Source organism: Plectropomus leopardus, chromosome 13, assembly GCF_026936395.1.
Source record: "Plectropomus leopardus strain MGB_pleo_1.0 chromosome 13, ASM2693639v1, whole genome shotgun sequence".
Classification (NCBI taxonomy): Eukaryota; Metazoa; Chordata; class Actinopteri; order Perciformes; family Serranidae; genus Plectropomus; species Plectropomus leopardus.
Genome location: NC_142188.1, coordinates 21,964,287 through 21,989,602, shown reverse-complemented (window position 1 = coordinate 21,989,602; position 25,316 = coordinate 21,964,287). Strand labels below are relative to the sequence as shown.

Sequence of the window (25,316 nt, the reverse complement as noted above, 5' to 3'; positions counted from 1 at the left end):
ATAGTCAAAAACACCAAAATTCGGTATGTCGAAAAAATGACAAAAGAAGCAAGGCTATAGTATGGCAAAAATGTCAAAATATAACATGTCCCCAAAACAGCTAAAAACAACTTTAAACCACATAAAAAAACCCCTCCGCAATATGCCATGGCATAGAAAGCTGAAAAAATAGTCAAAAACACCAAAATTCAGTATGTCAAAAAAATGACAAAAAAAGCAAGGCTATAGTATGGCAAAAGTATCACAATATGACATGTCCCAAAAACAATGAAAAACAACTTTAAACCAAATAAAATACCCCTCGGAAACATGCCATGGCATAGAAAGTTGTAAAAATAGTCAAAAACACCAAAATTCGGTATGTCGAAAAAATGAAAAGAGAAGCAAGGCTATAGTATGGCAAAAATGTCAAAATATGACATGTCAAGTCAATTTCAAGTCAGTTTTATTCATAGAGCCCATTATCACAAAACATGGTTTGCCTCAGAGGGCTTTACAGTGTACAACATTCCTCTGCCCTTAGACCCTCATATCACCCAAGGAAAAAGTCCTCAGCATATTATAAAATGACCAAAAAAGCAATATTATTGTATGGCAGTTTTAGCCATATTTTCAATATTCTATTTTACTGTGTTTTTGGCAGTTTTTGCAAGATTCTTTGCTCCGCACGCTATCTTATGTGGTTTTCAGCTGTTTTTGTGACATATATTTTGACATTTTTCCATACTAAAGTATGGCTTTTTCGGTCCTTTTTTCGACATGTTACATGAAAGTCTTTTTGGACGTTTTTGCAACATTCTATGCTATGGTGTCACAACCACATAGTGTGGCGTATCGAGACGTCATAGTATAAAATGGCGAAAATAAGGACGAAAACGTCATAATATAGCATGTCAAGAAATGACTGAAAACGTCACAGTATAGTATATCAAAAAAAAGTCAAATTATAACATGGCCAAAAAAAATAGCTGAAAAGTACATATAATAGCCTGTTGAGACACATCATAGCATGAAATGTCAAAAAAACATCTGAAAGCATTATTAATACAGCATGTCGAAAAAATGACCAAAAACGTCATAGTATTGGTGGTCGCACATAGAAATAGAATTTAGTCCAAATAATCGAACACCACCTCAGACCTGTGAGAGAGTGGCTTATTAGATAGGTGTAAGGTGTCTGTTTCTTTTCTGAGTGATGGATACCCAACAGCGTTTACTTTCATGGTTGAACAGACCAGGAGATAAACCCTCTAACACTCAGGCCGAGGGAGTGTCTCTGGTTCATCCCCTCTTAGGGGGATCCTGGGCAGCTCTGGGAGTACCTCTGGTAAATTTTTCTGGTGAATTTTTATTCACCCATGGTCAGTCAAAGCCAAGCAGCAAACTGAAAGTTCGCTTTTGTCCAACAACCTGTTTCTTTTTTGTCTTTTAGCCACTCACCAGATTCTCAGAAGGATGGATTGCAAACACCCAAGGATGGTTGAAAATGGTTAAAACTGCTCATGGCAGGCTTTATTCAAAGATAAAAATGTCACAAGCGTAAATCAAAAGCAACAGTTACCTCACTCCCGTTTACAGGAGCTACATGTACAGTCTAACACAAGGTCTAGGCAGGATAAAGCAGAAGCACAAAAAGCCCCCCCCCAAAAAAAAACCACACAGTGATCTGCTGTTCCTCTTCTTGTCAAGGTCCGTCCTGTCATCACTCTCTCCACCCGCCGTCTCTCCTCATTGGCTGGCCTTGGAGTGGCATGTCCAAATAAAAGCTTCCTCCTGCTGCTTGGGGTGTCATGTTTGGGTACAAGCTTCTTTCTCCCGATGCAGGGGAGTTTCCACCCCTCCGCATGTGGTTTCCTGTCGCTGTTTGCTCAGACGGCTGCTGCTGCTGGCTCATGAACATGTTAAACGTGCTCATTAGCCAGGGTGCAGCTGTTTGCATCTTCATGAAGGGGGTCATTTCCCTCGGGGGGGATGGACAGCTTGGGTTAGGATGTGGGTACAAGTTTTCTTTCTTGTCTGGTCTCCCAACAGTCATACTAAAGTATGTCATCCAAAATATGATAAAAATGTCATACTATAGTATGTCGTTCAAAAAATAACAAAAATGTCAAGCTATAGTATGTCTTTGAAAGGATGTCAAAAATGTTATACTATAGTATGTTGTTTGAAATTTCACAAAAAAGTCATACTATAGTATGTCGTTGAAAATGTGATTAAAAAGTCATACTATAGAGTGGTGAAGTAATGAGTCCTAAAACGCGGAAGTCCATTTGCCTTTTTGCACTTCCGGTTCCCTCATCTCAAAGTCTATGGGTTTTTTGAATGGGTTTACAGTAAAATGCCTTAAATAAAGTCTGTGGTTTACATAAGCTAAAGATATTTAGATGTTTTGTTCTGCAACATAAAGTACGTTCGTACAAACCCAATTCTTTAACTTTGGAGGTTTTACGCATCTTAAAAAAGGCGGTTGCTAACAAGTGGCTAAATCGGACAGTCACGCTCGAACTTGTAGATTTATCTGTTTCTTATATTTTCCAATTGTGTTTTCATGTGAAGTTGAACCATTTGGGGTGGTGACGTTTAAGACGTGCGACCACGATGTAGTTTGTTTATGGCCTCACAATAGCTTTTTGCTTCTGGCGATTTCATTTACACTTCAAAACACACAAAAGTAGTGTTCATCTGTGAAGATTATCATGCTGAACAAGACGTGTAAGTATCATAAACTCATGTTAGTCACAGAGCTTTTTTTTGGCAATAATCAAAAATCCGATTCAAAAATCCCATGCAACCAGTGCGATGCTAGCTTCCTGGATGGCCTACAGAAATACATCATCCCTTCACCACTCTATAGTATGTCGTTCAAAATATGACAAAACAGTCATACTATAGCATGGCACTTCATTGCTCATACCCATGCATTGACTTTTTCCTCACCAGTAGTTCAATTATATCAAATATTTCAGAGAAAAAGATCCACCCAATCATCATCAGTGATCATACTCCAGTATCTTTAAAATGGAATTTACCCAGGCTACATAAACCTACCACCAGATGGCGCTTTAATACATCCTATTAAAAGATCCAGAATTTGACAGTCTAATTAAAAAAACAGTGGGCATCCTTCCTAGAAATAAATGATTCCCCAAAGTCATCACCAGTCCTCCTATGGTAAACAGGAAAAGCTGTTTTAAGACGAATTATCATCTCACACACACACAAAAAGAAAACCAACAAGAATCTGAACTAGGCCAAAAAAATAAGAATTAATAGTAACCCAACAGAGGACACCCAGAACAAATTGAGAGAAAATGAACTCTGAATATGAATTTTTGATCAATAGACTCAATTAATCAATTTCAACAACAACTCCAGTAAGCACCTGGCAAATCAAACGAGACAAGGAAAAATCAGCCATCTCCTCCATCAAAGACTCAGCAGGGAAAATAACGAACTTGCTATGAGAAATAAATACAATTTTCAGAGTCTTTTATGCCAACCTATACTCCTCAGAAAATAACCCAAAAGAAGAAAAAATCAAATCATTTCTCAAAGGCACAGATTTACCACAGCTCACAACTGATCAAAAAACACTCTTTAACTCCGGAGGAAGTCCATACTGCTCTAACAGAATGCCAAATAGCAAAGCTCCAGGACCCGATGGCTTCCCTGCTGAGTTCTCCAACCATCCATCCTCGCCCCACTTTTTCAAAAAATTATGACAGAAGTAAAGTAGAAAATACCAACATGAACAACGCATCAATCTCACTCTTCTTTATCCCGCAAAGAACTATATTAGTTCAGAGAACCACATTTGTTATTTATGTTCCATAAAACAGGTTCAAAATAAATGAAGAATAAAGTTCATATGTGTTTTATATTTTTTATATATACACCTTTCAGAAAATGTTTTATCCTAGACAGGCGAGGAACCATATATGGTCACTTCATAAATTTTGATTTTCAACATAAAAATTGAATATTTTTAAAAATGTCACAAAAATAAGAAATTCTTGTAGTGTCCTGCAATGACACTCTAGGGCTGAAATTTTTAATTTCCAAATATTTCAATGAATGCCTGATAAAGGGTTAAATCAAATAAAGACACGACCCTACCATCAAGCTACGGCCCAATATCATTCCTTAACGTAGACATAAAAATCATCAACAAAGCACTCTCCCACATAATCGAAAAGATCATTCCATCAATAATCCACCCAGACCAAACAGGATTTATTAAAGGCAGGAACTCATCCAACAACACACACAGACTATTCAATTACTGCACTACTCAGCCTCACAACACCAAAAATCCATCACAGCCACCTTAGATGCAGAAAAGGCCTCCGATAGAGTCAACTGGTCATTCCTCATGAACACACTATACAGATTTGGCTTTGGAGAATCATTTATTAACTGAGTCAAAACACTATACACCTCACCTGCAGCCCCAGTTATCACCAACGGAGTGGCTTGCCGTTTTTTAAGCGTAATGCTCGCGTTTGTTGACTCTATAACACTTTATACTGCAGTTTAAAGTCTCTCTCTGTCACAGAGATGAGGGAATACAAAGATGTTTTACTTCAGTTTCCTTGCTTTCCTTTCAAAATAAAAGCTATCTGACCGTGTCTCTGAACAGAATGCCATCAGCTGCTAATACAATGCATTTTATTTTTAAATATTTACAGGATGGGGTTGTCAGCTGTGCAGGAGCTTGCGCAACTTCATAAATGAGTGGAATATGTGCTTAGAAATATGAAAATACAGCAGTGATATCAGCAGGCAGCGTTATGCCTTAAGGCCCAGTTAAGGCTGGTCTATTTTGATGCAGAAGAATGTAACAGTTATAATTATTTCTGTTAGACAAACGTTATAGTGTTATTCAAATTGCACTAATTTTACTGTAAGATGTTTTATTGGACTGCTAAATTTGAGGTTTGTTACTGTGTAAAAGAAAAACTGTTTTGTTCCTCCTCCTGAAAGTGACTTGTATTTTACATTGTTTTATTAATTTTGCTATTTGCTACTTGAGTGGAACAAACTCTTGCATTAATTATATTTTGGAGAGACTTTATATGAGACTGTAAAACACAGATAACCAGTTAAGACTGGCTATGTTTTGTTGGTGAATAATGCCCTGCAGTGTAAAGAGCTTGAAGCAGAGTAAGTCTTGACAAATACGTTCAGTTTTTAAGTAAGAAAACGTAACAGTATGTTGTAAAAGCTGTCAACATTCAGTTTCTGAATTGTTTCATATTTGATTTTGTAGTTATGTATTATTTATAATGTATTATTATTTTGACAGTTCAGAGATGTTCAAGCAACCACCTGTTTATGCACTGCACTTTTTGCACTGTTGTCAATGATAATCTGTTTTTGAACAAATTATTTTTCACTTTCTCATCACTATTTTTATTTTTTTAAATCCGATTCATCGATTTATCGAAAAAAATAATCGAGCGATTAATTGATTATCAAAGTAATTGTTAGTTGCGGCCCTACTGACAACACTGCAAAAACCCAAAACACTAGGTGGACTTGATGCTCCAAATTTCTACCACTACTCACTTGATCAGCTACAGTACATTTACAAATGGATACACCCTATTCAGTCAGATAATACATGGATAGATATAGAAGAAGCAGTTAGTAAAGACATCCACATCTCAGACTTACCATTTCTTAGTCAGATAATAAAACACCACTCCTGTTTCCAAAACTTAACAATATCAGCAACTCTGACAGCCTGGTGGAAATTCCACAAAATCACTAACTCCACTCCCCAATGTGGTAAAACCTGGACTTTCTTAGCAATAGAAAAACACTTATTTACACACATGGAGCAAAAAAGGCATCTCAGACATATCTTCAACTACAATAAGCTGCTATCATTCCCCATCCTGGTCCAGAGGTTTGGCATTGGGAGCAAAATATTCCTACAATACCTCTAAGTTAAATCACCTGTTCAAAGCTTAAAACTTAACCTATGAATTAAGACCCCCCTCCATCAACCTCAGCATCTATAAACATTTCCCCCTCCAAAAAGGTCTTATCCAGAATATACAAAATATTATCCCACACTGACAAAACTCTGTCCATTCCTTCAGATGCTCCGATCACTACACATACTATAGTATGTCATTCAAAATGTGATTAACAACATTCATACCATAGTGTCTTGTTCAAAATAATAATAATAATAAATTTCATTTATAATGCACTTTACATTTGAAACAAATATCAGTTCTACAAGATAAAAGAATTAGCATAAAAAACATTTTTAAAAATATTTAAAAGTCATAAATATGATTAAAAAAGTCATACTATAGCATGACATCTAAACTATGATGAAAAATTCATACTGTCATCCAACATATGATCAAAAAGTCATGCTATTATATGTCATGCCACAGGTATAGTATGACTTTTTAATCATATGTTGACGACATACTGTAGTATGATTTTTCTTTCTTTCTTTTTTTTTTTTTTGCTATTTCTGAAAACATACTGTAGAGGGTTCTTAACACTAAAGTTTCAGGACTAGTAGAGTGGAGTAACTCAGGAGACTCTAGGGACTTAACAGGAGGAGCTTGTAGACTGATGGGCAGAATTAAATGACAACACAGTACACAGAAAGTGCGATGGAAAGATACCATGTATTACTGAGAACAACAGAAACCATAAAAACACAAAACAAAAGCAACTGAGCTCAAAATCTGTAAAATATGGCCATGTCTATAAACCGGTCTACAAGAACAGTTACTTTCACATCAAAGATAAAATTTACTTATGCTCCCCACATACACCACGTTCAGTAGTTACATCACGAAAATCTACATCACATCCCTTCAGTCCAATTCCCTTCTAGCGCCAGAAATGGGCCATCCATGTCCAAGGGTACAAAATGCAAAAATAAAGAAGTCAGTCAATCCAACAATGAAAAAAAGAGGGGCAAGAGGTTGGGCTGGGGGAATGTGTGTGTGTGTGTGTGTGTGTGTGTGTGTGTGTGTGTGTGTGTGTGGTGGGGGGGGGTGGGCGGCAATTGCAAAGTGAGGGGCGCAAACCCTCAATTAGGGCACATCCTACCATGTAGGTGGAGGCATTTGAAATGCGTCTGGTTCAGTTCATTGATGGTTCTTCGTTGTCCTCTAGCTCGCCATCACAGTTTCTTTGTGCAAAAAACCGCGACCTGTTACAAAGAGATGAGGTCAGCTTCAACATACATGGCTGTTTTCATTAACAAAACACTTCCCAAATACTCGCATCTGTGCTACTTTCAATAACAACAATGATCAGCTACCAAAGCATCAATCTACTATCAAAATATCATACTGTTACAGAACAGTTATTTACACAACCAACATGATTGAAATATTTACTTATATAGCAATCAGCTGATCAGCATAATGTCACTTCTGGTTAGCAGCCACCAGCTAACTAAGCCAGCGTTAGCCGCTAGGCTAAAGGAGCTAGCGGTAGCCGCTAATACAGTTTTCAACGACATATTACAGTCGCAGTGCACAGTATACATACAAAACACCCCATTTGCAATGTATGGCTCACAACAGCGATTAAATAACAACATCTTTACACCTTTACTCAGAGCACAGCCGAGGCTAAATCAACAATAGCAGCGTGCTAACAACGATAGCACTAGCAACTCACCAATTCCAAGATTAAGTTTTCTCTCTCACTCTGTGCAATGGCTCCACGTCCCAAGAGACAACCTATGCACTGCATGTTTGAAAGCACTGAATGTGAATAACGTTGGTAAACGGTCTACTATTTACAGATAGCAGTAGCATTGTGCTCTGCTCTTGTTTCCACCCTCAGGACGCAAGCCCGTCATCAACCTACTACTGCCGGTCAAAGCCCTGCGGCTGCTCTGATTGGCTGTCCTAGTCTCGCGATATTTTTTCGCACACAGGTAAAGGCCACTTTACTGTAACACATCCATGGTAAGGGCACATAGTGACACTTTGTTTATTTGACCTGGGTTACATCAGCGTACTATGGTATTTTTATGCTATTTTGGGCAATATATTAGACAATGAATTTTTGCAGGCTTTTGTTTGGATAACATATTATAATATGACTTCCCATGTCATTTTTGCATACCGGTATACCATGGTATTACTTTTTTTTATATTATGACTTTTTTCTGTATTGTATTTTTTTTTTATCACACACTATACTATAGCTTTTTTTGCATTTAATGACATAATATACTGTGCCTCTTTTGTCTTTACCATTTCTATGACATTATACAATATAATGTTTCCATGACATATTTTACGATGTCTTTTTATTAACATACTATACTTTGACCCTTTTTGCATTGTTTTACATACTATACTGTGAATTTTTTATGACAGACTGTTCTATGATTTTCAGTGACATACTACACTATCATGTTTTATTGCATGCTCATGACATACAACAGTTTGACTTTTTGTTGATATATTATCATGTTTTGTGGATTGTTATTATATAAAATACTATAAAACGTTTACATTTTATGACAGATTATACTATTATATTATTATGACAGTTAAACAAGCAAAATGAATTGATGACTTTTTTTTTGCATTTTCTATGGGCTAGAGTAACTGCATAACAAAGCTTTAGAATAGAGTTTGTTTATCATAAAAAAAAGTACCAGTGGAGTATGTCCTGCACCCCCCAAAAGCCAAAATATTCATGTTTTAGATGCTGGAATAAGAGAACTATTAGCATTCTTGCTTGATAAATGATGATAAATGTCATTGATTGACATTGCGTTGATCAACACTATGATGTACATACTGTAAGCAATGAAAAGTTGCTGAAAATTAAAATGCTGTTTTTGTCCATACAAACTTAAGCAAATATAACTCCAGTATTCAAATAGCGCTGAGTATATGTTTTTTTCTTTGGCTTCTGTCTGTACATTTCGAGCAAAGCAGCCAGCAGAGAGCACCACACACCATCAAAAACAAACCAACCATCAGCCACACTGGTCCCACATTGACAAAAACTACATACAGAGCCATGAAATTTCACTCTAAAATTTATCAACAGATAAATATACAGCTCCAACATGACTTTAAACATCAAACATACAGCACACTATAATGGAAATGATATTCAGTGACAGTAGTATACTCAGAACAAAAACCCCAAATAACGGTGTGATAAACGGTGACAACAAAACGTACAAACAAAATATAAACCATCACAGTTCAAATTTACCAAAAAAAAAAAAAAGTCAAGTGTCGGTTTTTCTGCATTCAGGTATAGCATCGGTTTAACAGATGCAGAAGGAAGACGTGAATGTGTACAGTATATGCCGTCATGCCAGTGGAATTAAATGGTAAAATAAAGTGTATTGGATCAATAAAAGATTCATACAGCACAAAACATAGAGCCAAGCAATCATAGTGAGCCATAAAGTGTCTGAGCACTGAAATGTGAAACATATTCAAATATTGTTTTTGGTTTTTGGCATTGCACATTTAAATCTGACTTCAGTCTTAAGCAGTATTATCTAAAATTCATGAGACTGCAGGTTTTCAACCTAAATTATCTGTTTTATTGAATTCTTTATCATCCAATGGTCATGCAATTTTGCAATAAAGCTTTTTAAATTTATATAAAAGTTGATATCTTACTTCTTTGGGGAAATTCAATATACAATTTAATTCACTGTGTTCTGCAAAATTCCATTCACAGTTAAAGCCAGCTTTTAAAATACTCTTAAGAACATGTGGGGTAAGAATGTGAGTACCGAGGAGCTGTGAACTTTAATAGTGGCAGATTTTCAGGGAGCTGACATTCCTCCATGCTGACTTAAAATGAGCTTTTCCCATGGGCCCCAAAGAGCTCATTTATGTGTAGTGATTGAGTGCAGCACATTCTCAACTATTTTTAGGGCATTACTCATACCATGGGCCCCTATAAATGACTGTAGGTGGACTCTCATCACTAACTTTCATCTGGCCGTGGAGAGAAATCTATCTCACATTTCACACTAAAACCCAATGCCTAATAACATAATAGTAAAATCAAATATGGTCCGCATAGGTGAAGTCCAGAGAGGGTTTGGAAATAAATCATGATCAGGTCTTGTGTCATGACGTATAGTGAACCGTATCTTACAGTATTTCAGTCTGCAATTGACCCTGGAAGCTTTTAGGGGTCCGTGTAAAAAGTCAGCTGCATACCTGAGCAATAGTTTCTTGCAAAAGCAGCTTTAGATAATTCACTCTACTACGCATTGCACTTTAAAAGCATAAACTTATTCCATAGACTGTATATAAGTATGGACAACAAGACAGCACCTCAAAAGTAAGCCAAAACATCTTGTTTGCCCCTTGGTGATTGGCTGCAGTATAGGTTATTAACCCCCTCCATAATAGCAAATAGGACATGTGCCAAACTAAAAAAAATCAGCTGTGTGTACCAATCCATGTACAATGGCGCTGCTCACAATTGGTTGGATGGGTGTATGAGCGGGAACCAGGTCTCTAGGAAAGTTGCTCAGCCTTGCAGCCAATTTTTCCAATAGGCCACTTGTGGTACTGCAGCAAATAAATCTACTGCACCCCAAAAAGCATTTCCACTTTTTTCATCTTTGGCTTCATTTCTGAACAGTGGAAGGAAGTGGTGACAAATTCATATTTATATACAGTCTATGGTTATTTCAAAGCATCGCAGAGAGTAAAGATTCAAATTTAAATCCGACTAAATTGTATCAACCTTCTCACCTACAAACAAATGGTTAAAAGCAAGACCATAACAAATGGAATGCTTACGGAAAGTCACAAAGCTTAAAATGTGAATGCTATAATTCACAACCCATCCCCTTGCATGTTAACGCGTGGATAATGAAGGGACCGCGGCAAATAAAGTCTCAATAGAGAACTCTGTAGCGCGGTTGATTACCACATCCTGAACTAGCTCCTAATGACCTCAGAGAGCGCTTTCATGGGCGCTCAGCACCTCTGAGACCACGCTGACAACACTAACGGATTACATGAGGACACAGCATTTTAATCACTGTGTGTGAGAGTCTAAAACACAGAATTAGCTCAGGCTGATTATCTGTGGGAGGGAGGGGCAGTCATATGTATAAAACAGATATTCATAGGCCGGAAATGATACAGAAAAGATACAATCTTTCACTCCCGGGAAGAACTAAATATACAAACGACTCCAATCATAAACTATACATGACATATCTTTGGCATAAAAAGTAAAGCTATGGAGCCAAGGCATTCATTCTTATCAAACATCAGTGCTTTTAGGAAAACATACTGTAGATACAGCATGTTTATAATGGCCTTCAAAACCCCATCTCCTCACAAAGCCCAGTTTTATACAATATGGCTTAAATTGTATGTATAAAAATAAATTTGCTATGTAACACAGCCCTGAGGGTTTTGTTGTCCACCAGTATTCATGCCGTCTCCACATCCCCGTACGGATGTGGGTCTCCATCAACAGCTCGGCTCTCGCTAGCTGGGAGTTACCTCCTTTGAGATTAGCTGAATTCCGCAGCAAGTGTCCTCTGGCAAGCCACACTGTCACCTCAGAAGCCTGTTTCCTGGACCCCCACCCACAAAAAAATATCGAGTCTCCAAAAAATATGGAGAATATTCTTCTCTTCCACATATGGAAGACTGAAGGGCCTGGTGCCACTGGGGCGGCTGGGCTTCAAGACCACGTGCTATTGGATCTTTCCTGACCCAATCCCTAATCTCACTGGCTCCTGTGGGACCCCCCCCCCCCACCCCCCCACCACTGCAAGTCTCAGTGGTTCTTTTCCATCCAGTCCCAGCTTTCATCACTGTCCTTCCTGTTCTTCTCAGCCTCGATGATTTCTCTGTAGCGCCGACGGAAGAATCCCATCTGTCAAAGAACAACAGGAACAAAAATTGTCTTGTAAGTTAGTGAAGTGTATCTGTGGTCAGATCTGACTACAGGAGCAAAAGCATCAACATAATTTAGCTCAGTACACTTGTTTTAATAATCCAAACATATTTTGGTCCAATTTGAAGTCACATTTTAAAAACTCTAAACACAAAAAGCAAAACATCCCTCTGTTGTAGACCACGCCATTACGTAACACAACTCGTGTTGTTTTCACAGAATATGCAGCCAATTCACACTTCTAAAATACCTAAATTCTCTTTAAATACAAGCTTGCCCAATACCAAAATTATGAATCTCTCTTGCCTTATCAACAAATGCTTTTATATAGTAAGCTATTTATACAAGACACTTGATGTTAAAAACCTTAAATATGGTATAAATTTGTTCTTAAACAGCTGATAAGCACTTTTGAATTCTAAGATCATTTAATTGTTGAGAAATAACTGATTTACTGTTTCTGTGTTTTACTTGAGTAAGTGAAAAAAACAAAAAAAAACAAAGCTACAAATCATATATACTTTCATATTGTACATTTTAAGGTAGATTTTTCTCTTGAGGTTTGCCATTTTTTTCAAACACACTAAATGTATAACTAAATGTAAAGGATTCTAGTCAAAGATGTCATGAAACTAGTATACAAGGTAACTGTCTGAGCTAATATATAAGGGATACTCAACGTGCTTTGCCTGAGGCCACTCTTGCAAAATGACAGCAGGCCAAGATGCAAATCCAGTTACAGCAGCCCTGCATGGGTCAGATAAACAAAGGGGCCTTTCTAGGATTTGAGGACATTCTGGGCTTTGCCACATGTGTCGAGGTGCGAAGCATCCTTCCTTTTCTTTTTTTTTAGAAACAAGCTCTATTTTGAAGCTTTTGAAATGGCACCTTACATTGGTAAGATGCTCTCTTTAAAGACTGATTTGTTCATTTTCAATTCATTTTAAAAGGGAGCATTCCATCATGTCGCAATATCTGGCTTCAGTACAAAAAGAAACGTGCGTTTGTTTGTATTGCACATACTACTTGTTGGTGCACTCAGGGGCTCTCCCACAGACCTATGAGATTCAGCTGCAGAACAGCAACATTTTTAATGCTTGTCCTCTGGATTTCATTTTAAAGCTTGTAAATTTTGTGTTACTCAGGAGCTGTCTGGAGGATTGTAACTCAAGGCACCACTGAATTAAAGACTTCATTAACAGTGTCTTGGTTCAGCTGCATTATTATAATAATAACAGAATTTAATCAAGTAATAAGTCAAATCCTGAATTCAGTGAGATGCATTAATCATCTTTAAAGTTACAAATGTGTGCAAGTTGAGATTTCTCTTGCAGCGAAACAAATGGGAAACAATGGATGTTTAGGAGGCAGGAAATCAATTTAAAACATCTCGGCACGGTATGCTTTGAAAAATGGCCGGCAGCACTATAAGTATGTACAGATCAAAGTTAATAGGCTAGACCGCACAAAGGCACCGACATGGATGGATGCAAATCAAGCATTTCCCCTGTAGAAATCTGTTGTTTCTTTAGGAGAGCAATATTGTGCTCTAATTTAACTTTAACAACCAAGTGTAATATGAAGGAGATATGAAAGGATGGAGAGAACAGTAGGTTCTCGGTGAGTGTCTAAACAAAACAGCAACACTGGGATGATGCCTCTCTTACTATGACTCCATTCATTTATCTGCGTTGACGACTAAAGTTTATTGATTCAGACCTGTACTCTCCTCAGGCATTTCCTGAAAAGAGCAATACAGGACATGTGCTGCTCTTGTAAGTGGGGTTTATTTTGGCAGGGTCCGAGGACCTGGGGATCGGGGGGTGGGGGGGGTGGGGGGGGGTGTAACCCAGGACCAACATTCCAAGGCTTCGTTGTGGTATTCCCAGTGGAAAATGAGGCAGTGAAAAAGAAAAGGAGTTTTGTGCTAACGGGGCCTCTGGACATCAGTGTAATTGCCATTTCCCTTCTAGATTCTTCTTTCATGTGAGCGGTATGGTGTGAATTATTGTCCAGTCTGTGATTTGTCCTTTTCATGGTTGTTAAAGGCCCAACACGAGCTCTCACCCCCACCTCTTCCTCTACCTCCAGCTGTCTCTGTAAGACTGGATGCTGTGCTGAGGCTTGGACACAGCGTTTCTGGGAGTGACACGCAAGCTTGTGACAACTGCCTCTTATTTACTTGCCAAAAAAAAGCAGTTTTGTGAGTTTTATTGCTCCAAGATTTAAAAAAAATAAAATCGCAATCTGTGTTCGTGAGTTGGTTACCTTCCAGAGTAGCACAGCTAACAGCAAAAAGATGAGGATTCCCACCAGCAGACTGATGGCAATGATCCAGCCGACTACGTAACCCCTCGGCTCCTGACTGTGGAGAGCCTCGAACACCAGCTGAAACACAACAACACTTCAGTCAGTGAGTCACACTCAAATAAAACACAGAAACGGAGGGACACACAAGAGTAATCATTAGGTCATGTGCTGCTAATGATGCAATGCAGTGCAACATTAACAACTGAGACACGTCTTTAGCTGCTGCCAGAACTCTTGATTTGACTCAAGAGGAGCAACATGTAAACCTGAAACAGCATGAAAGTGGATACTAATGAAGTTTATTTTATAAAGAGCACATTTAATCAATCAGTCATACGAAAGAAAAACACAATAACAGTTAATTAATGTATATTTGGAATCAGTTTATGCTGTATGCTATAATTTTTTCAAGCAACATCTGTTGAAACACAACTTTATTTATTTACGGCCTAGTAGTGCATGCCCTCTAGGGTTGCAATGATACGAGTTTTTCACAGTACAATTACCAACTCTGAAAATATCACGTGAAAACATCATGGTTTCATGGTACACAGTACTGCATGATTATCATTATTATCAGTTACAATGCCCATTAAATTAATGAGACCTAAAGTTTGTTGGGGGGATAGAACAAAAGTTTTATTGTTAGTGAAACCTGCCGGCCTCTTCCAATACGCAATAAATGGAAGCCAATTTCCGGTCGTATACAATCAGGTTGCACCACTGCAGAGTTGCTACATGATCGTATCTGTGCTCCATGTCCTATGTTCCCAGCTCTGTCAAATGTTCAGTGTATGTTTATCTGGGTGAATATCTTGAATACACGAAAATGTATACCATATTGATGAAACCTTCGTCCTCACATTTTTCAGTCAAGACACTTTTCTTGACAATAGACATTAAAAGTCAGTTGGCATCAAACTGTATTTCAAACATCCATCTACCTACATTTTTCATTTTTTTTTGCAATTTGAATTAAAAAGACAGCCCTCACCAGATCCTTACAATGTTTGTTTATATCAAGAGACACATGCTAAAAATGCAACACAAGGTGAGACGAGGCCCTTGGAAACAGGGATGACCCCGCTGCTTGCATGGCTGTAGACTCTTAGTCTCAGTGTTCATTACTGCTTCAACAAGTTTGAATAACATCATAGAACTTGTTGCATGACCACCACTTTCGAAATGCACCGCTCTTTAATGCCAACAAGTATTTGTCTCATTAAGTCAGTGCAATTCAAAATAATATATCATCTACTCCCTTTTCAATTTTTAGCATCGTGCCTTTAAACTGATTCCTTGAAGCTCAGGATGAGTCTGACTGTGAGAGTTATATCGGGAGGCTTGGCAACTCTTAAAAAATAGCTTGGTTCCACAATAAATAAGATCTATTTAGGCTGTTTCCCATGACATGAGTGAACACTGACCTGCTTGATAATATGTCACTGATAGCAAACTCGGTTCCTTTAACCCAATACAAACTGTAACACTCAACTACAATGAGGGGGGAGGGAAATACTGCATGACTCTGCACCACAGCTGAGCCTGCTTTAATGTCAGCATTCTGGCCTTAAATGGGGAAAAAAAACACATTTACTAGGATCATAAAATAGATGGATTTATTTACTAATGATCCTAAACAAAGGCAAATAATTTATGATCTCCCTAATGTCAGATACTCTTGCACAATTTGTTACTGCAAACATTGGTGGGACAATTTCAGAAATGACGGAGGAATTCACAGCTTCAGCGTGCAGTGCTGTACGGGCTTTGAACACAGATGTGGCATGAGACGCCAACTGTGAGCCAAGACAAAACCAAGCGGTCAAGTGAAGATTAATCTCTCTGTTGAATAGTTTCCCACATTAACACCTCCCCCTTCCTCTGAGCTATGGAATCTAACCGTTGTTTTGCATGCCGAGGCACTTGCGTGTACAGAAAAGATGAAAGCTCTGCTGGTCCTTGCTCTTTGACTCTGACTTTCCCAAATTTAACTTGTGCAATCAGTTAATTCTAGGAATGTGTAATTGAATTTAAAGTTCATTCAGCTCAATGCAATGCAAAGTCTGCGTACTTCCAACAGAATCCTATAGATTTATGTCAGTTTGTTTACATGTCAAGGGGGATTTAAAGTGAGCTTGTCGTTCTGCTGACAGTCAGTCAGCTTGCTGCGAGTGACACAACCAGGGACCACAAATCATACTTTGCAGTGTGTACTCTAGCCAGCAGGGATCCTGAGGGAAAAGGTAGCCGTGTTTACTAAAACCTAGGAGGGGGGTAGCGGTTGCTGGAATGAGCAGACTCACGATGTGTTGAAAGAGTGGCATGGTATGGACGTATTCATAGCAGGTCTGAATTTTCCGAGCATGTCTGAAGCTCAGGGTCAGCAGGGCTGCGGCCCCGGTCAGCACCCTAATCACTTGAGGGATCTCCCTGTGAGCACGCTGGGTGCTCAGTTTAATCATCACATCCTATCTGGTGGGCCATTCAATCACTCAGCACACAACAGTGGGGGGAGGGTCTGTCCTTGAGCACAGCTGAGGACCCAGAGAAGACGCTGATAGAAGTGCCACCCCTCAGTATACCCACAATCCACAGCTGTTCACTGGACTCACATCAGCAGCTTAAGGAGTGTCTAACCACAGCATGAAGTGCTACCATCTAATGATAAAATTATATTTACTTATTGATATATTTTTGCCAGCAGAGACATGTAGTGAGTTGTCTGCCCTCCAACCAGAATGCCACAATTGCTCTGCCCTGCCACAGAGCCTTTGAGTAAGATCAGGGTCTCAGCTCCCTTGAAAAAGACTTGAACTCCCCAGAAAGCCTCATTTAAGAAATTTAAAAGGAGCTCTAAAATATCAGAGCTTTTGGTGCCATAGATTTTCCCTGTAATAATCTATATTTTTTCTGTATATTTAGGTTCCTGGAATAAAGAATGGCTAACAGAAAAGCACTTGTAAATGTGCGTGTTTATACATGCATAATAATTTCTGATCATTTGTGTCTAATAAACACAACGCTGTCTATTCATGCTTCTGAAAAAAAATATCTTATGCTTCCCATAAGACCAAAACTTGAGGCTGTGGGCATTTTCATAATGGTCATGGTATGCAGCCTAGTTTCTGGGCTTCAACAAAGTAATGCAAACCATTCCACTGTGTGTTGGCATTTGTATTGTTTCTCAGTGGAGAGCAATTAAGAAGTTAAAAAAAAAATAAATAAAAATAAACAAAAATAATTTTTTTTCTTTTTCTTTTTTGTACCTGGAAAAATATTCTCTATATCAGCTATAATTAATTGATATTATATATTTTTTCACCTCTGTATGCCTGTGTGCGGTATCCTCCAACCCCCCCAACCCCCAAAATAGGGAATCCCCAAAACCACTGTGTAATTTGAAAACTGAACAAGGGACAATAGCATTACCAACTGATGCATTTCTGTTTTGCAATTCAGCCACTGAATTGTGAGAATATGTCAGTGCTGTTTATCAAGACTGAGCAAAAGCGAACAACGTTTAAAGGTTCAGTCGTTAAAATGGCCAAAAAACAATTTGTATATATGAGTCTAGTGATGAAATGCTACTATTTGGTGCTGGTCATGAACAGTAGTGTATATTGAGTTAAAAGCTCTGCTGTTGCTGAAAATGAGGTTGTGAAACCAAAACAATTAACTGAAAAATGCTACAATGCTAAAAACAGCTCAGGGGAACTGCAGAGTGTGGGGATAATTCTGTGGGTTTTGACATTATAAACAAATACTTTTACACCACACATAGTCATCTGACCAACTGTAAATAAAAAAACATTGATTGGGGTAGCTTTAAGTAGTTTTTGATTATGATGTTCAGTGTAGTTATTTTGTGTCCTATAATTTTATTTCATTTTGTAGACAATGTATTGCAGTTACTGTAAGTAGATGGTGGAATAAATGTTCATGATGTACTCACAGAAATGTCCTCTGGCAGGCCCTTTGGCACCTCCACTGCCCTGTCATTTACCTGCACACTGCCACGTGTTACAAACTGGATCACAGAGGAACTATCCTGTGAGTTGAGATGAGAGGGTGGATCACTGTTAATATTCGAATCACAACCTGCAAAAAAATTCATCAAACTTGTGAAATGTTTCTTACCCTCTTGAGAATTTCAGTGTTGAGGAGAAGTTTTATATCTATGCTCAAAGCTTCTTCTTTTAACTGCGGGCCCAGACTGCAGGAGATCGTCATACAAGCTCTACCAGGCCGGTCACAGTCCTTTAAAAAAAAGACAGAGAAGGAGAGTGGGAAAGAGCGGAAGAAAGTGAGTGTAAGAGGGAAGGATGTGTGATAAACAGATGTTCCACTGACCAAAAGAAAACAAAAACATGAACCCTCACAGGGGGTGACCGTCAGTGACCTCTGAAATGTCAAAGTGTAACGTGACGGCAGCATATTTACCAAGACTTTGCGTCCTGATTTGGTGAAGAAGGCAAATATGGAGTGGAAGATGCTTTCTCTGTCCTGTGGGATGGTGCAAGGTGTCGGGTTCTTGTGAGGGGTGCAGTTTCCTCGACCGTCGACCACCTGAAGCAGGACAGTGGTAGAGAAAAACTGAGTTGCTGCCTTGTTTGTGTGGCAGATATTGGTTTGAAATGTAGGCATAAGCACTTTTAACACCTAACCTGGCCTAATCCCACTATTGTTATAAATCTCCAGGGTCAACAGGAAGTTTTCCCCAACAAAAGGCTGTTACCCCTCCCAGACAGATTTCCCATATGGAGTGATTTAAAGGTGTCTGGTTAACTGCCCAGACCCCAGGGAACACTTCCCCTTTCCCCTCTCCTTCGTCCATCCTGAAGCTCTGGAGGTGGAAATCTCCTCAGGCCTTTCTCATTGTCCGCTCTGTTGCCACCCAGCATGTCTGCGCTTTTATTGCTGCACTTTCTCATGTCTTGTGTTTCTGCTGCTTTTGCTGATGTGAAGATTCATAGGCTGTACTGACTTTAACCCCTCACGAGAACACAAATTTCACATTAAATTATAAATTTGAGGGATTTTGCGCAGAAAAACTATAACATATGGAGCAGCAGTCAGGAGCTTGTATATCATGTCAGAACAAATGGAGGTCTATATAAAATGTAAGAATATCTGGCTATAAAATATATGTGTGCAACTGTCCAGTGTGCCACAGGCTAGACACAGTGTTAACAGCGTTAATGATGTGTGTTTCCAGGCTGGGGATGGTACTGGGCAGTAGCCAGCTCCGCAGGTGTCCCTTTCCCTTTTCGTGCAAGCTGTCTGATCCCCTGAAAGTGATTCCAGATGGGCTCAAGGAGGGTGGGATACAGTCAACCCCGTCCGCCCATTCACAGTAAATACAATTAACAGCTTGAGCTCCCCCATGATCTACCTATATGAAAGGAGCAACGCAAGGGTTAAGAAAACATTTAAACCCAGTGGGGGTATTGTGTTTCTTTATCTAAATGCAAAATGTTGTGAAACTAAATGGTTGGCTAGCTTCAGTAGTAGCGTCAACACTTTCGCTTCGATTTCACTGGCCCAGTGGTGCCTCACACTAAGCAAATTAGCCATGCCATGACAAAAAGCCCACCAGTTTAGCAGCTTTCTGTGCATAAAAGGGTCCTCTGAGGTGGATACACGGCAGCTGTACCATGAAGAGAAGCAAAGACCGGCAGGCACTGGTGGGATAAATTAGCTAAAAATATGTCTGCCTGCAGGTGAATAAACTAATAAATAAAGATTTGGGCTAGAAAAATAATATCAATAGACTGCTGTTGGCATCCACCTGTGTTTCAATGATGTGGAACATGTCGGCCCCGCTGCCAGCCAGCCGGTTGGGTATCCTGATGTCCACAGTGGAGCCAGGCAGCCTGCTGGGCCCCTTGTTTATAGCCTGGAACCACATCACACAGAGACAGAGAAAGATGGAGACAAAGGAAAAGAGGAGTGAATATATATAGAAAGACATTTAAAAAATACAGAAAATCCTATATGTTCTGCTGTAAGCAGTACCTGGAAAGTGAGATTGAGGGGCTGAAAGTTGCACTCCATGTCCTCCAACTGGACAAAGCGCGAGGCATCGATGGAGTTTCCGTATACAAAGGAGCTCGGCGTCACCACACTGCGAACAGCAATGTTCGGGAGAGAGACAGAAGACGATGCATTAACACTGAAGCAGCTCTATGCAGCATGCAGAGCATATTTTTAGTTTGGTTTCCAATCTAGTGTAGCACACATTTTAACTGAATTTTGGGGAAATTTGCAAAAGAAAATGCAAATGTATGCACTTTTTTATTCACTACTGGTATGCTTATATTGGGAATTGGTTCATTTAGATAAGCAGTAGGTGGTCCTACTTCTTCAGTCAGGTGCCATTGCAGAAGAGTAGTATATAGTGGGTTGCTGCTATATTCATTCTCTGAATATTGCATACAGCTCTTTTAAAAACAAACAATTTAAATGTCAACAGAAATTATCTTAAAGAGAGCCTCATAAAACCCTCTGGCTTCAGTCATGTTATTAGCTGGACAGAAGAGTTTTCTTTAGCTGTTGAGATATGAGTCAGATGTGTCCAGCTTTGCTCTGAAGCCTCCCTTCACATTAAAGGCAGCACACACAGCAGCTTTATCAGATGTCAGGGTTCTGGCGGATTTGGGCTGTTTTACATCTCCTTCCCTTCTCTGTGAGGCAGCACTGTGATAAAGCCTTCAGAGATAAGGCTTTTCAAGTTGACATGCTCCATACTGACAAAAGCACTCCCTCTCCTTCCAACAGATGGGAAACCAGTTCAAGCTGGTTCCAGTTAAGTATGTATTTTTGTCTTGTTCTTACCCGGTAATAGTCGTGTCGGTCTCATGAACCAGAGAGATGGAGAGATCCAAACTGTTGTCAGAGAGTTTGTGCTCAGGATTGGCGCTGCAACATACAAGGAACAATAAACGTATTCAGACATTTTGTAAATTAATTCAGGATTAACTGAACATTCACAAAAAAACGTATTTATTATTTTTTTTGGAAATACAATAAGAACAATAATAATAATAATAACACTTACCTTTTTGCTTGAACTAAGAACTGCAGCGTGTCATTTTCCCCTGAAAGCTGACTCGTGTCAAAAATCACTGCAAAATGATACTAGAAAGAAAAAGACCAATAAACCGGGGGTTGTGCACACCAATGCACCATGCTTTTCTGAAAGGTATGTTCACTGCATACAGGTTTTTGACATTGTGCAATTAGTTCTCTCTTAGTTTGAGCTACCTTAGTCTGAGCTCTCATGAAGGGAAATCCCACGCTGCATTTGAGGAAGTCCAAATCTACAAGTCCACAGGAAATGCCCTTCTCTTCCTGCAAAAAGACAGATAGAAAGAGAGTGAGAGGAAAGCAAAAGACAGACAGACTGGAGACGGAGTGGGTGACGCTCACAGACACACAAGTGACAAAGAGGGAGACGCACAGACACTGGTATGAACTGCCAGTTTTGATAAGTTACCAGGCAAAAAGCACCAGCACTTTGGGTGGTAAAATAAATGAAAATATCACAGATATTGTAATTGACTACATATGCATAGCAACAGTAGAACCTCAACTGCACCTTTAAAAACACACACGTAGACACACACACACACCTGCCAACATTTACAGTAAGGTCGAAGTTTACTTCTAGAAACAGACGTCTACATGTAAAAGAGTAGGTTCTCATATCTTTTGAAGTTCTAAATTAGGTTAAACGAAGAATGTACATAGCAGTGATGGCACACACACATCTTAGCGGGTGGGTAATTGGACAACCTCCAGACTGTGTGTTTGGAAGCTTGTCTAAACAATATGGAGCTTCACCGGCTGCGCTGTGTAAACACTCAGGCCTCGACCCTACGAGGAGTAAGAATTCTTTTAGAGAGAGTTCACTGGGAGGCTGTCTGCTGAGCTCGTGTGTTGGGAGCATGAAAGAGGGCAGAGACACTTCATGACTACAAGGTTAAAATAAAGAGTGCGCTCCTGGAACATTCAAGCGGGGGCTTAAGGTAAGTCATACAAAATGTCTGCATGCATCGGTTCCTATCCAGTTTGGGCGTGTGTTTATAAGATGTTTCCAAAAGTGATAAAGAATAGAGGTGTGAAGGTCGTCTCTGCTGACATATTTAAAGGTAGACATCCATCCACAGAATCATCTGCGCTTCCATTCCCCTTATTCAGCAGATTCTCAGTGTAAGTCCAGGGTGTGGCTGTTCCCTCCATCTTCATTAAGTCAGCTTAAATAAGCAGCGCTGCCCCTTGCATGGACACTATGGCGAGCCCTGTAGGGAAGGAGGTGGAGGGGACCCCAGCACAAATGGCAATGATGGAATTTCCTCTATTTCCTGTATTCCTTCATGCCGCTGTGCAAACACCGCCTGTCCCATGGGGGTGGGCAGGATTGGGGAAGTCGGCCTGTTTACCCACCATCCACCTGGCGGCCTTTGACAGAGAACAGAGCAGACACATGGCGTGTTGTGCCTCCCTCCATGGAGAGAAGAGGGACATAGTCTGTTTGTTCAGCACTTCTTCACTTTCTCTCTCTTGTCTTTCTCAGTCAGGAACAAATACACACTGCAATTTTCACTAATAGCAGGCCCACCACATATCACCAGGATTGTTTACGCTGCTTTAGTGTCAGCTGAAGTCTGCACTGGAGTGGTACGTCCGTGTGGATGATAACACACAGGAGGCCCATTTTCTGCTTTATGTCTCCATCCACTTCAGTGTTTGTACATTTGGCTCAACTTCGGTCAACCTTTTCCAAGCCAGTGTCATTGCCTCCTTTACACTTTCACACAGGTATGAAGATTAAGATCTACCTTTGGCTTCATAGCATGTGCTGAGCTGCACTTCATGGCCAAGAAAATCAGTGACTCGTGTATTCTTTGGGTTTGAAGGTCCACTGAAATTCACAACTTCACACATTTCTCAGTTTCATTCCCGATTTCTGGGCTTTCCACCACCAAGTTCATCGGTTCCAACTGTTTTATCAACAGAAATCAGTGGTGGAAGAAGTATTCAGGTTCTTTATTTAAAGTTCCAGTGTGTAGGATTCAGAGGGGTTATATTGGCAGAAATGGAAATAATTTTCATAACTGTTTTCATTAGTTTACAATCACCTGAAACTAACAGCCAGTGTGTTTTTGTTACCTTAGAATAAGCTGTTTAAATCTATATAAGTGCAGGTCCTCTTCCGAGACATGTAGCGAGAACCCCAGTAATTAGTCCTAAAACCCAGACATGCATTAGCATTTTAGCACCTCAGGTTTCCTTATCTCAAAGTCAATGGCTTTTTTGAATGGGTTTTTGGTTAGAAGTCTTAAATAATGTCTGTAGTTAACACAAGCTAAAGAGACTTTCACATTTTGTTCTACGACATAAAATACATTAGCAAATAATCTGCTCACAAACTTTAAAGCTTGTATCTGTTTTAAAAAAGACAGTTGGTACCAACTGGCTTAATTAGACTACAGAACTTCATCACGCCGAACAGCGCTGAACACAGCGGAGACCTCGTTTTAGCCCATCAATAGCTTTTTACTTCTGGCCATTGCGTTGTGGCTTAAAAAATCCTTAAAGTGGTGTCGTTTTATGAAGATTATGTTGCTAAACAAAAAATGTGTGAGTATCATACACGTTTTCTCACCACAGAGCTTATTTTCTGCAATGGAAAAATCCCATAGGCTTTTTGACAAGGGAACCAGAGAGACATTAGCTTCCGGGTTGGCCTACAGAAAAATGTCATCCATGGGGCACTTCATAACCCCTACACAGCGGCCCATCTAGGTAGTGGCTCAGGGTGGCAGGAGGCAGTAATGTGCCACAGTAATGTCTAGCCTGCCAGAAAGCCACAAAAGAGGAAAAAGATCTATTTCGATTTGGAGCAGAGCCGCAGAGCTGAGCTTTATTTTACATCTATGCGGTGTCCGTCTCTTGTGTTGTGATTGGTAGGTCTATTAATCTTTTAAACTAAAACGTAAGAGACGGCAATGTTAGTAATACAGTAGGTATGGGTAGTGGAGACAAAAATAGTCTAAAAGTCTAAACACACCACACGACCACCACTAAACTAAACCCACCAATGCAATGGTTATTTAAACGCTGCTACTACACAGCATTGTGGTGAATAAATGAGCAATAACCCACTTTATATTTTATTATGCATGAAGATGTGATTCACCTTATAAGTAATCAGATGTCACACTAATTGTAATTGCCTTTAAAGCTAGTTAAATGCTTATTAAGCGTTTTATTTAGGTCTTCCGCTTCTACACCAAGAGACGGAGAGAACACACAAACCAAACACTGGTTCTAGATAGGGCCATTCACATTTTCAAGATGGCCATTAAAATGGTCCCCACTCCCATGTGCCAAGCATGTGATTATCCTACATGCTTGGGGGATGGGAGAATGGCAAATGGGAGAAGTTTAGACGGTTGCAATTTGCGACTTCACCGCTATATGGGACTAAATCCTACACACTATATCTTTAAGTAAAAGTGGTAATAGCGCACCATAATAATACTCCATTACAATTAAAGTCCTGCATTCAAAATCGAACTTGAGTAAAAGTGAATAACTATTATGAGAAAAATGTACTTCAAATATGAAAAATAAAAGTACACATTACGCAGATTGACCCCTGTCAGAGTGGCCTATATTTAAATTGAATGTAAAGTATGTAATTTTTCATACTTTTGTACTGTACATCATTACGGGACAACACTCATAAATATTTGATTTTGATTTTGTCAGCCAGCCGAACTGCTGCATTAACATTAAGCAGTATTTCAGTATTGCAAACTCTTTGTATGTTGCTGTGTGGCTTAATTCAACAAATTATCATTTAGAGGCAGGTATGTGTTTTCTGTGTAAATCTTAATGTGCAAAGTAGGCTAACTATTAACTTTGGCTTTCAATTAAATGTAGTGGAATAAACTATACAATATTTCTTACTTAAATGTAGTGGAGCAGAAGAGTAGACCACTGCCTGAAATACTATGACACAAAATATCTGTCACAAAAAAGAAGAAGCTAAAACTGACGTTTTAGGTGTAAAAGAAAAAAACAAC

At 39.3% G+C, this 25,316-nt stretch overlaps 1 protein-coding gene across 1 annotated transcript in view; it reads right to left on the bottom strand.

Annotated features, from left to right (window-relative positions):
• Positions 1-9,036: 9,036 nt before the first annotated feature.
• The window catches only part of itga9 (integrin, alpha 9), a 65,244-nt gene continuing 48,964 nt past the window's right edge, over positions 9,037-25,316 (bottom strand). The window contains exons 19-28 of the mRNA XM_042502004.2: positions 21,487-21,573; positions 21,281-21,360; positions 21,058-21,141; positions 20,239-20,347; positions 20,012-20,119; positions 18,664-18,789; positions 18,361-18,480; positions 18,176-18,271; positions 14,179-14,298; positions 9,037-11,889 (exon numbers count right to left, since the gene is read on the bottom strand). Coding sequence (XP_042357938.1) covers positions 11,791-11,889; positions 14,179-14,298; positions 18,176-18,271; positions 18,361-18,480; positions 18,664-18,789; positions 20,012-20,119; positions 20,239-20,347; positions 21,058-21,141; positions 21,281-21,360; positions 21,487-21,573 — 1,029 coding nt within the window. The 3' untranslated portion in view covers positions 9,037-11,790. The remainder of the gene's footprint in view (positions 11,890-14,178; positions 14,299-18,175; positions 18,272-18,360; positions 18,481-18,663; positions 18,790-20,011; positions 20,120-20,238; positions 20,348-21,057; positions 21,142-21,280; positions 21,361-21,486; positions 21,574-25,316) is intronic.